The 15,547-nt window shown below is 40.3% G+C and overlaps 1 protein-coding gene across 3 annotated transcripts in view; it reads left to right on the top strand.

The window, feature by feature from the left end:
* The first annotated feature begins 238 nt into the window (after positions 1-238).
* The window catches only part of LOC130607832 (mothers against decapentaplegic homolog 2), a 41,113-nt gene continuing 25,804 nt past the window's right edge, over positions 239-15,547 (top strand). Inside the window, exons 1-2 of one of the 3 annotated variants that reach the window (XM_057425264.1) lie at positions 239-274; positions 4,847-5,139. In XM_057425264.1, the coding sequence (XP_057281247.1) occupies positions 4,904-5,139 (236 nt within the window). In that variant the 5' untranslated portion in view covers positions 239-274; positions 4,847-4,903. The remainder of the gene's footprint in view (positions 275-4,846; positions 5,140-15,547) is intronic. The other 2 variants (XM_057425263.1, XM_057425265.1) reach the window with 2 other exon arrangements.

Consider the following 15,547-nt stretch of genomic DNA (forward strand, 5'->3'; position numbering starts at 1 on the left):
AAATACCAGGCCACCATTGTAGAACAGGGTGATATAGAAATTGTGATCACTAACGTTGTGAATCCAGCATCCTTTTTGCAGGAACAATCGACAGAACGCCCCCTATCCAATCCTCGCCCGCTGTTTATCAAGTGACAGGCAACGGAACCAATGCCCCTCTTGCTCGCCCACCACTGGGGCCGGGACACGGTAGGAGCCAATACGAGTGGGTAGCTCCGCAGGGGAAGGCAGTACTGAAGTGGGCAGGGCGGCTGTGCAGCTTGCTGAGAAAAAGGTTGGTTTCCTCGTGGTTTGGATGGGTGTTTGCTGGGCAGCGGTTCTGGGCTGAGGGGTACCTCAGCGGAAGGAATCCCGCGGGGAGTGGCTTTTGTCGGCCGGTAAAGGGTGGGGTATTGCTTCCTCAGGGTCCACACTCCCCCCGCCCGACACGGGGCTGTGAGAGGTGGCAATGTCTGGTTTGTACTCCTCGGGTGGCTATGTGTGAAAAAAGAACCCCAACAAACTTTTTTTTTTCTGTTTCTTTTGTTTGTTTTTTTTTTTTTTTTAAATTTGTCTTTTGTGTGGCTTTTTTTGTTTGTTTGTTTTTTTTCCAAGATCAGGTGTGCGAAACTTCGTTCTAGGGTGGTGGAGAAAATTAAGAACGTTTACTAAGAGTTAACTGTTTACGATTGCAAGGCTTTGGTTCAGCCAGTACCCTTTTGCCTATCCCCCTCCTAGTTCAAACAAAATCAAGTAAACTTGAATTGCATGGTGAATCTTCAAATGGAAGGCCCTCCTGAGTCCTCTTCCATCCTTCTGTTCCACTTGATCTTTTAGAAGTGTTGCTCACCAATTCATATATTTGAACTCAAAAAATTCTCTGCCACTAAGAGTAACTTAAAAACAAACCAAAATAATAATAATAAAAAAATCCCAGCAAAACTTGTTTTCATCTCTCTAATCTGTTTCCCACAAGAGTACTGGGAGAATGGGCTTTATAGTAGGCTCTGCATAACAATGAGCCTGACCTCTGCTTGAGACTGAAGAGAACACCTAAGTTTTATGTAAAGAAGAACATGCAAAGTTTTAATATCAAAAGTATTATCAAGTTTTCAAATTTATTTTATTCTGCATTAATGATTGCATGTCAATGCTCTGTAATTGAAATGATCTGTCTACAGGCCTGACTTCCTAAGTGAGCTATAAATTCTGCTTCTCAGACTGGATTTAATGTTTTGTTGTTTTTTTAATCAGAAAGCCATAAACTGGTTGTGAACTGTGCCAAGAGGCAAACAATACCTAAGCTTACTTTGCTGATTGTTGATTTGTTAAATGGAATTGCTGCAGGTCATGCAGTGGGATTAGGCTTTTGTTATAGAATAGGGAACACAGGCAGCCTTGTGTTCAGTACTCCCTAGGCTAGAAGAAATTAGCTACTCAGAAAAGTTTCCTTAACATTGCTCTCTGCTTTCATCAGAGAATCTATGTTACGAACAGCAAGGCTTCATTCCAGATGACATTTTATTACAATTTGTGTTTGACAGCTGTAGCATGAAGTAAGACCAAGAAGAGACTGTGACTATGAGAGAGCAGTTCCTGGCTCTCCTACCAGTTTAGTCTGGGACTTAAGCTAGATTTGATTACACTGGAGCAATAGGAGCCTAATTTAAGCCACTGTGGTGCAGAGTGAATTTTCCTTATCAAGGGGCTGTGGGGCTGGCCTGTTTGAAGAATATTAGGCTTGTGTTGAAAGTTATTTTGCATTAACTAATTGTTAAATGCAGCTGTGGTTTAACAAACTAGACAAGCTGTTAAGCTATATGGATAAAAACTGAAACAGGCACCTGGATATTTGATAATCAGTTCTGTGGATATTCTTGTCAAATTTACCCCAGGAGTACTTGTTTTTCTAAAACAATGAAACCAGTATTTCCTTGCTATACATACAAAATTTAGTCAAAGCAAGTGAGGTGAGAAGGCCTTAAACTGCTGTGGTTTGGAGTGCTTATGCACTGCTCTTGTGGGGATGTAAAGGTCTTTTTAGTTTTAAGAAGCAATGCTTCAAGGTGCATAATACTAAATGGAAGAAGGTGACTGCTTTGCAGATACAGGTGGATTTGCTGACTGCAGTTCTGAGTACTCATCACAATTGGCCAAATTGTTAAGCTGAATGAATTCCTGTCCTACTTGTGTTGCAATCTCTGATTGCCTTTTAAAAGATATGGGGCTGCTACTAGAATAACATGGTGAAATTCTTATTGATACTTCTGGTAAATCCCTGATGTGGCAGAACAATAGGTAGAAGGAAAAGGTTAGTTTAAGCCTCTCGGCTTAAAAAAAACCAACAAAACACACCAGAGAACACAGGAAACTTTATATAGGCCAGGATTATGTCTCAAGGGAGAGAATATTGCAGAATTAGATACCTTATCACAAGGACTATTGTAAAGCTGAAAATTTTGATAAAAGCATTGAGAATGTTTAGCAGGCCTGAAAGAATGAAGAAATTTAATGAAATGGTAAATGAGACCATACTGAAGTGCATTTTTTTTAAGGCTAAAAATCAAGGGAGCATTATGCAGCATTGAAAGATGTCAACTCTGAAGCTAAAGAACAGGAAATAATGTCTGTTGCGTGTCAGTGGGGTCCATAAGGGGGAGAATTGGTGTGTGGATAAGCAATGGTACTTGGTTGCCTACATCTGTCAGCATTGAATTTGATGTTCAGATGTTATAGCATCGACTTCTAGTGTTTAAAATGTGAACTTTGAAGCAAAAGAGGCTTTCTTGTTTGGCTTGGTCTTTTCTTCATTGTTTGAGTTTGTTTCTAATGTTGGCCTTGCTCAAAAGCTGAAGTCTTTTTATAAAGCTCAGAGTGACTGCCATTCCCTCTTTTGGAAACCTTAAAACAGCAGAGGCCACATAAGCCTCTGTTTGGTCCCTTGGGTTACTTGGTGTACTGTGTGGTTTCACTCCCAGAACATGTGGAAAAGGAAGCTTCATTTGGCTTTGCCACCAAAATGAGTGATGCCTTGGCTTGCATTCCCAGCAATGCAGGCAATGCTAACACCACTGTTGAAGGCTGGGCTTGAAGCCCTTTATCTGCTCTCCTGTGCTCACTATGCTGATTTTTGGCTGGGATAGAGTTACATTTTCTTTGTGACATCAGTTCAAGTAGCTTATAGTACCATGTGTGAGCTGCTATGATGGTCTGGAAAAGTGTCAGTCTGAAACATTGGGATTAGTTCTATAACATTAGTGAAAGAATAAAAGTTTCTTCTGTTAGCCTTGTGTGAAAGCGAATGTCTTGGCTTTTTCCCAGGGAACAACAGTTGAAAGAGAGTAGGTTTAGATTGGATGTGAGGAAGAAGTGTTTTTTATGATGAGGATGGCAATGCACTAGACCAGGCTGCCTGGAGAAGTGGATGCCCTGGCACTGGAAGTGTTGAGGATGGCACTTTAAAGAAAGCTGACCTAGTGGAACATGTCCCTGCCCATGGCAGGGTTGGAACTGGGTGATTTTTAAAGGCTTCTTCCAACTCAAACCCTTCTATGATTCCCTGATCTAGGATAGATTATTTTGAATGTAACTCTTCTGGAGTCCCTGTCTCTGACACACACCTCCCAACCACAGTTCTTCACTTGTATTTTTAGGTGCTCTCAGAAGCTCCTTGATGGGAGGTATAATTTAGTTGAAACCGAAATGTCATTCCTATGGAACATTTTATTCTGCGGAAGTTGAAAAGTTATGATTAAAGTAATCTGCCAAATATAGTGTACTGTTTGTTGATGTGTTGGTTCTTAGGTAAATCAAGGTATTTTCAGGCAATTGAACTCACTTAAGCAGCTTGAAAATAATGTAACTTTCAGGAGTTCAGATATCCATTCCCTGCTTGGAAATAAGATTGGTTCCAACCTAAGTGCCGTGCTTCTATCCACAGAACTATTATGTTCTCAAGCAATTTCCAATAGCTGTCTGCCTGAAATAATGGTTGATTTGGGATTCATGGTTTAATACCTAAGACTAGTCTAATAGAGGCTGCAAGAAACCCAAGATGATAGCCATCTGGAAAAAAATGCACCTCTCTTTAAACTGATTTGAAGCGCAAATTGCGGTGAAAGGCAAATGTAGTAAATTTCAGCATCCCTTCTGATCTTTCATTTTACATAAGCATCCTGATTGGCTTGTTGATACTAAATGAAACACTAGCAACATTAAAAGCATACAGTTTTATTGCTTGGGTGTATGCAAACTAAGATTTTCAGTATCTTCTAATGAACTCTGGAAGTCTTGAAGAGCTGCACCTTTAAAAGAGTCATTATCCATAGGTTACTGAACTCTAGATTGAAGGAGTTGGCTTATTACCAAGTTTGATTGAATTTCAAAAGTGTCCACTGTGCAACAAAAATGGCTAGTCATTGAAAATGTGGTGAAGTAAAATGAAAAAAGGCTTTGTGAAATGGCTGCCTGTTGGAACACTTCAGTCAAGCTGTAATGACTAAATGACATTCCAAGTACAACTCTACTTCTTAAATTAATTTGGGGATAGGCAGACTCTAATGAAGCTAGACTCTAATTAACTTCTGTATTGTCTGGAATTCACTTTAGCCAGGAACAGCTTGAGGAAAAACGTCTCATCCAACAGTAACCTTAGTCTGCAGTAACTGTTGAAAAGTCTGCAGGAAACTTGCATTTGAACTTTATTAATGGGGTACCTGACCATGATGCAGGCTAATTATGAAATATCTGACTTTTTGTTTTTTGGATGTAGTGTCCTATGGTGCTTTGTGATGAAATGTCCAAAGCAAGGTATTTATTTTATGTGAAACTTTAGTGCTAATGTGTTTGTTTTGGTTTGTGTTTTTAGGGATCAGACAAGAATCTCCAATTTATTCCTTGCTGAGAGTTCCATCTGGTAAAAGTCATGTCATCCATTTTGCCATTTACTCCACCAGTTGTGAAAAGACTTCTGGGGTGGAAAAAATCTGCTGGTAGCTCTGGAGGGGCTGGTGGTGGTGAGCAGAATGGTCAGGAGGAAAAGTGGTGTGAAAAAGCGGTGAAAAGCTTGGTCAAGAAGCTCAAGAAAACAGGACAGCTGGATGAGCTGGAGAAGGCCATTACCACCCAGAACTGCAATACAAATTGTGTGACAATACCAAGGTAAGTGCTGTTGTATTTGAAATGGCTATAACCAGTTAAGAAATTACTAAATGGATGTTTAGGCTATCCTGTGAACAAGTGACAAAAAAAAAAAATCAGGTGCATGCTTTTGATTCATTAAAAAATTCCTTAAAACCTATTTTGGTTTTATATAATGCTTGCTTACAACAATTGCATACTTTGTAAAGTCACAATTTCCAACCATGGCTTTATGTTTCAGTTTTTCTTACTATGTAGAATCCAATTTTTACATGCTTTGGTGGTGCCTACCATAGCTCTTAGTTTGCAGCACTGCATTATGCTTCCATTTAATAACCCTATCTATAATTAGAGGGGCATAATGGAACCCACTCTTTTTCTCTTTAAAGTAGAAGACTTTTTCCTTGCCCAACACTTCAGCCATCCAATTATTTTCAGTTGTATCTGGTACTTTCTTTGAAATTGTACAAGCTGCATCCATTCTCCCTTTTGAAGGAGAATTTTATCTTTGGAGGCAGGTTGTCTGAAGACCAGTTTACTTACCTTAATTATTATTCATTGTTGGTTAATGAAATTGCTTTTTATTTAATAACTTGGTGTATTTCTGGAGCTGTTCTTCTGTTCCTGATACGTATATATATTTAGCTGATCAACTTGCTTTCAACCCCTTTAATTTTGTCAACTACTGTGTGAGAGGCAAGGGTTATGTTTGTAAGTACAATGCAGTCTGCTCTCAATTTGCCAACAGAAATCATACTAAGGTGCCTGTGTAAGTTCATTATGTGCAACAAGTATGAAATCACTTCACAGGTGTGCCTTTATATGAGGAAGTGGCACAGGATCATTCTGGCCCCTTGATCCTTAAAATAATTTCTAGGGGGGAGAAACTGCTTCTGGTTTATGACCTTGATTTCTGTATTGGCACATTCATCCCAGCTACTATTAAAGTTTGCATCAGTCATAGTGCCAGCTAGATTTGACTGGTGTTGGTAATGGTTTCTGTATCAAATGTTATAGCTGTTATCTGATAATATTTTTAGCATTCTCTTAGATTTGATGCAGCTTTCTGGGAACATCATGAGTATGCTATGAATTACTGATAAATTCTGTTCTTTCTCTTTTTCTATTCACCTTTTGCTTCTAATACTGCCCTCTGCTTGTATTTTCTTCTCTAGACCAGTTCCAAAATTCCCCAAGTTTCCCTTCTGCTTTCTTTCTTTGCAAACTGGAAAATGATCATAAATAAAATACTGGGGCTTCCTTGTCTTAGTGTATATCAGTGGATTTAAGATTGCAACCTGTAGGATATATATTTCTTGACTTGAGATGACTCTGTATTTAGCAAATCTTTATTGTGGCAAAGAGAAAATGCTTAATTGGAAGGTTCTTCATATGACAGAAGGTAAATATGTCATATAGAGATTCACTTGATATGAATGTGTACCTAACTTCTGGAGCTCTTTTTGAGCTCTTAAACTTTAGAGACCTCCATTGTCAGAGGCAGTAAATACTGCTACTTCAGAATAATAGTTGTCTAATTTTGAAGATGATGTTAGAAGATAGAAACAGTTTTCCTAGTCTGCTTTGAGTATGTCATCCTGCTTGCCACGACCCTTCGTGTTAAACTGGGTATAGCAAGTCTTTCAAACAGAATGCAGTGCTGTGTTATACTCTGAATATTGTGACCAGCAGTTCTTCCTGGGCTGTGATTTTTCTCATCTGTTCTCTAGTCAGCTGTGAAAAGGACTGGATCTAGGCTTTACTTTTCTTGATTGTCTTAGGAGTTACCTCTTTGAGTGATCTTGGTTTAATTTTAAGCTAAGAAATGGCTTTGGTATTAAGGGGTGAGGTGATATCCAGGTTGTCAGCAGCACTATACAGAATTCTTGAGCTTCATAGTTGGCTCTTGGACTGTTGAGATTATTTCACGTTGACAGCAGTAGTCTGGGTTCCCAAGAAAGAACAAATATCAACTCAGTACTGTAATTCCTTCTGGAGACTGTTGGGCTTGGCTTTAGCTGCTTGAGACCTGCTTTAACAAATACCTTAAAGATCTGCAGATCAGCAGGGATAAATAATGAAAGACTGAATTTGAAACTTATTTTTCTTATTCCTAGTTGCCAGGAAGTGTTGTTCTGCTTGGGGAGGCTTTTGTTTGGCTTTGTGTTGCTTTTGTAATATGCCTGGTAAGGTACAACTAATAACATGTCCAGTTGGGGCAGGTTTGTGTGAATGTTGAGCTACAACAGAGATTGTTGTAGCTCCTTTTTTATATATGTATATATATATTTATATATAAAATATATATTCTCTTAAACTTAACTCCCCCAAACAAAAACCAACAAAACCAAAGTGAAATACTAATTACAACAAAAAAAACCCACCACCACCAACAAAACTGACAAAAGCAGTCATGTGCTATATTGTCACTATTGACCCAGAAGTTATCTCATAGTAGTCATTTTTTTTTCTCCAATAAAGGAATCAGGGCTTTAGTCAACCTAAGTCAATGGTAGGCTATTTCCTGGGTTACTGTGGTAATTAGCATCTTTATGTCAGACCAGCTATTCAGCGTGCTGAAGCTTCTTCTCATTATTCCCCTCTTCTTTTGTAGAAGTCATCCTATTTGGTTTTCTTGGTACTGTAATAAAACACCTGAGAGCTGTTTTTATTAGTGTGAATGTTTTTCTGGCAACCAGAGCAATTTTACAGGAAAAACTTCCCTATCGTGTACCTCAGGCTGTTAGTCTAGGAAGAACTTGTAGGATAAACTAACACAGTGCAATTTAGTACTGCAGCTTTGAACACAAATAGCTAGTTGATGGGCTCCCTACTTTACTTTTATTAATTTAGATGGTATTAAATAATCTCCCATGTCTTGTTCACTACTTGTTTCTGTTCATTTACTCTGACTTGGTTGCAGTGCTGATTGGTGGAAAACTTCTAAAATTTACAGTCTACAATGCCATAATCTCATCATGAACAGCTTTCATTGGCTTCTGTCATGCTGCATTGTTTGAAGCAGACTGGCAGTATACAAGAGAACAATTGGGAGCTGGAATGGGTTCATATGTTGCTGCATGTGCCTCAGTATTTGCAGAAGAGCAATGAGATGAGGGAAATCCCCTTGAACAAGTGCTGCACACTAATCCAACTTTAATGTTTGTTCAGGAAAAAGTGCCCCAAGTTGCGTTTGTATTCCAGAATGTGAGGGCACATTTTGGATGTGAGGGTGATCTGGCTGCAACATCTGTCACCCCATTGATCGCCAGGGTTGATTTGGCTGATCTGGCTGGCTAGGTGGGTGTCCCCTTCCTCCCTCACCACTCCACATGCGTCCCTCCCAAAGCTCTGCACTTGGTTGAAGAGGACGACCTTCCCCGATACAGGCAGTACTGTTCATCAGTCACAGGTATACGGTAGCTGCACTTCCCTGCTAGAACCTCCAAACAAGCTCAAGGTCCAGTTGTAGGAGAACATAGGGTAGTCAAGCTTCCAAGACTGCAGACACATCCAAGTGAGGTGCTGCACATGGCAGTCTGCCCTTCTTTAGGGCAACGAAGATGATTAAGGGAGTGGAGCATCTCCCTTAGGAAAGACTGAGGGAGCTGGGTCTCTATAGTTTGGAGAAGAGGAGACTGAGGGGTGACCTTATCAGTGTCTATAAATATATAAAGGGGGAGTGTCACGAGGACGGAGCCAGGCTCTACTCAGTGGCAAACAATGATAGGACAAGGGGTAATGGGTACAAACTGGAACACAAGAGGTTCCACTTAAACTTGAGAAGAAACTTCTTCTCAGTGAGGGTGACGGAACACTGGAACAGGCTGCCCAGGGAGGTTGTGGAGTCTCCTTCCCTGGAGACATTCAAAACCCGCCTGGACACATTCCTGTGTACCATTATCTAGGTGTTCCTGCTCTGGCAGGGGGATTGGACTAGATGATCTTTCGAGGTCCCTTCCAATCTCTAGCATACTGTGATACTGTGATACATTTTAGCAAGTCAAGAATTGAAAGTTTTCAAAGCGTTTGCCCATAATTGTAGGTAAACTGAGCATTTCTTCAGATGCTTGGGTTTTTCTTAGGTGCTGGCTAGAGAAAAGCGTGGTGCAAAAGAAGCAAACTGAGTTTTAATACAGAATCTCAAACTTCATTGAATTGGTGAGTTGCATCCCAGAGCTGGTCCTTGCTTCCTCTCAGTTCTGAGGAAGGCTTCAAGTTCCTCCGTTGATGTTTAAAGGAAGTTTAACTCATGCTGTGGCTCTGAAATTTGAAATACAAACAAAAGCTGATGTCAGCTGATGTGGCATGCTGCCATTTTGTGCCATGGAGAGTAATATTTGAAATGGTGTTTGACTTCTTGAGGGCTTGTTTGAAAAAGTCTTTTTAATAATTCAAATGTTAATGTCATGAAGTTCACTTCACTTTTTTCTGAGTGCTCTATGAACCTTGCTATGTTTGTGCATGCCTACAGTACCACAGCCTGTGATTGCCAAAACTTATTGAGAGTTCTGTACTGTTTCTCTGTAATAAGTGTTCCCTTCTGTTTATAGCAAGGGGAACTTGAATTCTTTCCCTGATGTGGCTGTTAAGTTTATATTCAAGTGTGTCCATTCTAATGAATTCCATGAAGCTGGTAATACCTTCTTAGTTCCTTTTTATTTAAATTTTCAGTGTCTAATGTTCTGCTTGTCCTGTCTATCTCCCTTGCAGAGCAATGCCTTGTCTAAGCACAGTTAGCAACCAAAACAGTCAATGTTTTGCTGCCCTCTGTCTCAATTAAAGAAATAGGAAAGCAGAAGGCCCACTAAAGTGATTGTGCCTGTTGCAGCTATTTGAAAAATACTGTGATAGTCTGTTCCATTATAGGAAGACTTTTTTTTACTGGAGCCCAGTGTCAGTATGCCCATTCATTATGTGGGAAGCCCTCAACTTTTTGACCAATAAAGAGTTCCAAGAAGGATTTACACAGCTCACCCTGCACTGAGAAGCCACAGAACTCTTTACTTGAATGCTCATGTTCCTTAAGCTTTTGAAACTCATCTTTTTTGCTGTGATAGGACAGGGAGAGAAGGGCAACTGCCACCTCAGCAGAGGGCAGATGATGGTAGATCAGGGTTGACTCCTGTTAGGTGGAGTGAAGAAAAGAAGCTGTTGGATGTCCTGAGAAATTGCTTTAACTGTTAAACAATTGCATGTGAGGCAAGAATGCTTGCAGGCATTGCCTTCAGATGTGTGTATGGATGGGGATCATGAGCAAGATGCTGAAGATCCAGGACTTGTCTGTGATCTTAACATGTCTTTTCTGTTTCACTCTAGACAGCAAAGCTCAGGAAACAGAGTTTTACTTTTCTGTATATAATTTTTTTTTATTGTAATGGTGTCCCCTGCATATTCATTTTCTGTCAGTAGTATCTAATATGGAGTACTGTATTCTGTTCTGGGCCTGAATGAGAGCAGAGGCCTCTAGCTAGGTACTGTGGCTATTGCCTTCTTGATTTTACCTTTCCTAAGTACATAAGACAATATCTCTACAAACCTGTTAATTTAAAAAAATAAAATACTGCTTTCTTATATGTGAACAATGAAACTCTTCAAGGCTTTTAATGGTTTCCTTGCTAGTTCTGAATTTTCTTTATTTCTCATAAAATACAGGCATTGTGAGTTATGGTAATGACTTACTCCATTTTTGTATTTACTTATTTAGCAAAGTGTTATAACAGGCATGGCACAAGTACCTTTCTTTTGTTCAACTTCATTTGAAATATAGGAAACATTGCATGCCTTAGTTGTGTAACAGTTGATGTTTCTTTGAATTTTCATATCCCTTATATTTAGAGATAGTCTGTTGTTTGGGATATGGATCAAGTTCAATGTATTGTCCATTTTGTCGTTTTTTGGGTGTGCATGGCTTGGGCTGCAACAGAGGGGTCACTCTGGATGTAGAGGCTTCCCTGCATTAAGCACTTTATATATCCTGTGTTCCCCTGTCTTACTGGGATTCTTGAGACAGGTGTATAATTCATAGGAAAAGCTGTCCAGAGGAAGTTTCAGTTTGAAATGATGTGTTAAAAGTTCCTGTAACTGTTGTTCTGAGAGTAATCTTTTTGCCAAGTAAGCATCTTTTTCAAGTAACGTGGACAAGATAAATGTCTTGCAGAGCTAATCTGTCCCCCTCACTACCCCAAATACCCAATAGTTTGAGATGGCTAATCAAAATGTCACGTGCTTTTTTCAGCTATTAGTTGCAAAACAGTCTGCTCATGCCATAGCATCAGCCACTTGCCCACTTGGAGGGTGACAGACTGAGAAAAAATTTTTTACTTAGCTGTACTTGTTAGCTTGTGGAAAGAGCATTCCCTGCACCTACTATGACTAATAGTGGTTAGAGAACTTGAGATAAATGTCACTTTTTTTTTTTTTTAAAAGATTTATCTGGTGATTACCCTGAGATGTGTATTGCCAAGCTGTCTTTTGAAAGTATGATGTTCTAGGGGATTGCTATCTCCTTTTAATAAACCAGTTGTGGATAGATCAGCCAGTATTGTGATGGATATGTCTTCCTATAACAATACTTTTTCCTTTGATACTTGTGATTCTGTTGAGGTCTGTTAAGGATGATAGACTGTTAATCTTTGAAACTGCATTGGGATGTCATCTTAAGCCACTGCATGGTATTCCTTACTGGTACAAAACAGACAAAAGGGTACCACATATGGTACAACCAAAATTGAGATGAATCTCTTAGATTCTCCCTTCCTTATGTAACTTGTAAATAAAAGTATTGCTCCTGGTCTGGAAGACTCCTAGTCATCTGTGTGTCTAGTTTGAATATTTCAGTGCCAATTTAAACATCAGAAAGGAATTGCTTAATCAGCTGCTTTCATAGGCATCTTATAATGAGTGTGGAGGACATAGTGATTTCTCAGATAGACTGAGTTGCTGCACATAATTGCTTCATAGCTGCCTGCTACATGATGTGGTGCAACATCTCACTAGCTACAGGGAACTTTGATTCTTTTCCTAAATGGATGTTTTTGGAGTGTGTGTTTCTGGTTGTACTTCCTTATTCTGATAAGAGTTTTGATCCTTTACTTCTTTCAGGAGGTGATGGTCTTGTCTTTTCTGGAAAGCTTTTGTGAGAAAGTCCAAAGACATTTTCTGGCATGGTGTTCTCATGAAATACAGCTTGTCTGAGTAACTAATGTTGATGATCCATAATGAACATGGTACTTTCAGTTGTGGTAATTTCCAACTCTACAAGCTTCTATCCTTGTTGAAGTGTTGTGTTTATATTTCTAAAGATACTATGAGAAACTGCAAAGCAATATAACAATCAGACAAATGTTATTGGATATAATTAACAAATGAGAGCAGTGTAGGAATTCCAAGTTATCATTTCATTAATGCCATCTTAAATACAGACATCCATACCCTCAGAGCTCTTGGGCCCATATGATGTCTTCTTTTTTTTCCTCTTTGGTTGGTTGGGGTTTCCCCTACTACCACCTAGCTAGCCCCTGGGGAGCTGCCATTGTGAATACCATTGTGTGCTTGTTGCTCTCAGTAGATGCATGGCATATAGAAGTCACTGGTTTCGATGTTTTGGGTATTTTTGATGGTGGTTTGGTTATTTTTTGTTGTGTTTTTTTTGTGTGTGTGTGATTGGGGGAGTAAATCTGTGTTGTGATTCTTCATCTCTCCAGTAAGACTGCTTCAAAGTTTGCAAGATACAAATTGCAGCTGCTGAAAGCTGTGATGTTATGTTTAGGGTAGGGAATTGTAGGACAAGTTTCTCAGGAAAGCTGTTAGCTCATGATTTTCTTAGGCTACTTTTGCATGCTCCCTGTCTTAAGTCTCTGAGCGTTAAGACCTGTGGCCAGCTCCCTGCTGACTCTTAAGCAAGGGCAAGGTGTACTGCATGCCTTTTATTTTGCAGTCCTGAACACCATCTCTGTGCTGCTTGCCCTCACCACTTAGAGCCTTACAAAGCTTGCAAGCTGCTCTCTACCTGACTTTGAACAGAGAATCCTTGATAGGATCTGCATCTGAACAGACCATATGGACAAAAAAAGGAAAAATATTTCTGTTTGGTTTCTGTGTCATCCAGGATAAATTGGTCTTGCACATTGAGGTGCTGTCCTTCCAGCATCTCCTAGCATCAAGGGAAAGAATAAGGGTCACACTGTTGCTGGCTGCTTTATTTTGTTTGACAGCCCTGGGTTAGCATGTCAGGATTTGGGAGGAGGATAAAGTGCGTTGAAGAGGCCTATCTTATATCCGTATTTTTACCTTTGTAGTATATGGAAAGGACTGTCAAGTCAGAATATAAAAGTGGCTATACATGCTTTCATTTGGAACCCAGACTTAATGAAACCATTATCAGGCAGATCTTGTACAAACTGTCACCTGTGCCAAATACAGTACTGTATGTGAGCTAATAAACTCCTTAAACTGCTGTTTTTTGTTTCATTTATATTTACACCTAAGCCTTTCAAATCAGTTTTTCCTATGACTGTTCTCTTCAAAACACCCTCTCTGAGCTAGTACCAAAGGTTTGGTATATCTCCCTCCCAGCTGTTCTTCAATCTCAGTTGCATAAAGAAGAATATAACTGGTATGAGAGGAAGGATTCTGTTCTTTCCTCTGTCATCCATCAACTATTTGATCCTTTTCTCAAAGCTATGATTAGTGATGTGTAACAGAGACAGTCCAGGAAGTTCCTGCAGACCATTGAAGATAGTTTACATTGTTTTTTTTTTTATGTAAATGGTGGAGGAGCTGATGAGGAAGGGTGTGTTGCCAGACCTTGTACTAACAAACCAGGAGGTACTGGTTGAAGATATAAAGGCTGGGGGCAGCCTTGGCTGTAGTAATCTTGAGATGGTGGAACTCAGGATCCTGTGTGGTGGAAGCAAAGCAATAAGTAGGACTAGAACCCTAAGCTTCCAAAAAGCTAACTTCAGCCTCTTCAAAGATCTACTTAGAAGAATCCCATGGTATAGGGCTCTAGAAGAGAAGGCAATTTAAGAGAGGTAGTCAATATTTAAACACTACTTCCTCCAAGACCAGTGTATCCCCATGGTGAAGTCTGACAAAGGGGGCAGGAGACTTTCATGGATGAGCAGAGAGCTGTCAGAAAATCCCATATGTAAGAGAAATTTATGGGATGTGGAAAAAGGGGCAAGTGGGAGGACTATAGGAGTATTAGCAGGGTATGCAGGGATGTGACAAGGAAGGCCAAGGCCCATTTAGAATTCAGTCTGGTAAAGGACAACAAGAAGAGCTGCTACAAGTATATCAGGAAGATAAGGGAAAATGTGGGGCCACTGCTGAATCAGATGGGTGTCCTGCTAACAGAAGACATGGAGAAGGTGGGATTACTGAATGCTGCCTTTGCCTCAGTCTTTATTTCTGAGGACAGCTCTCATGAATCCCAGACCTTGGAAGAGAAGTCCAGAGAAAGGAAGACTTCCCCTGGTGGTAGAGGGTTGGGTTAGGGATAGGCTAGATGGACTTAACAACCATAAATCCATGGGCACTGATGGGATGCACCCCCATGGATGCTGGGGGAGCTGGGAGATGTTGCTGCTCTGCTGCTCTCCATCATCTTTGAAAAATCATAGAAAACAGGGGAAGTCCCTGATGACTGGAAGAAGGCCAATGTTGCTTCCATCTTCAAAAAGTCCAACAAGGAGGACCCAGGAAATTACTGGCCAGTCAGCCTCACCTCCATCCCTGGAAAGGTGATGGAACAGGTCATTCTGGAGGTTGTCAGCAAGCATGTAGAGGAAAAAAACCTAATCAGGAGTACTCAGCATGGGTTCACCAAGGGCAAATCTTGATTGACTGGTCTAATAGTCTTCCATGATGATATGGCAAGATGAGTTAAACAGGGGAGAGCAGTGGATGTTATCTGCCTTGATTCAGCAAGGCTTTTGGCACTGTTTCTCTTAACATCCTCATAGGTAACTTTAGGAAATGTGGGTTAGGTGAATGGACAGTGAGGTGAATCAAAAACTGGCTGAATGGTAAAGTTTGGAGGGCTGTGATCAGTGGAGTAGAATCCAGTTGGAGGCCTGTAGTCAGTGGTGTTCCCCAGGGATCAATACTGGTGACAGTTTTATTGAACTTGTTTATCAGTTACCTGGATGAAGGGGTAGAGTGTACCCCCAGCAAGTTTGCTGATGATAGGAAGCTGGGGGAGTGGCTGTGCTATTCAGCAGGACATTGACAAGCTTTAGAATTGTGCAGAAAGAAACCTAATGAAGGCAAGTATTGGGGTACTGCAGTTGGGGAGGAAGAACCCCAATTACAAGTACAGGTTGGGGGCTGACTTACTAGAGAGCAGTTCAGCTGACAAGGACCTGGGAGTATTGGTACATAAGCTGACTGAGGCAGCAGTGTGCATTTTCAGCCAGGAAGGCCA

Source organism: Pezoporus wallicus, unplaced genomic scaffold (genome assembly GCF_028554395.1).
Source record: "Pezoporus wallicus isolate ANWC-B61680 ecotype Strahan unplaced genomic scaffold, APGP_CSIRO_Pwel_v1 contig_7592, whole genome shotgun sequence".
Classification (NCBI taxonomy): Eukaryota; Metazoa; Chordata; class Aves; order Psittaciformes; family Psittacidae; genus Pezoporus; species Pezoporus wallicus.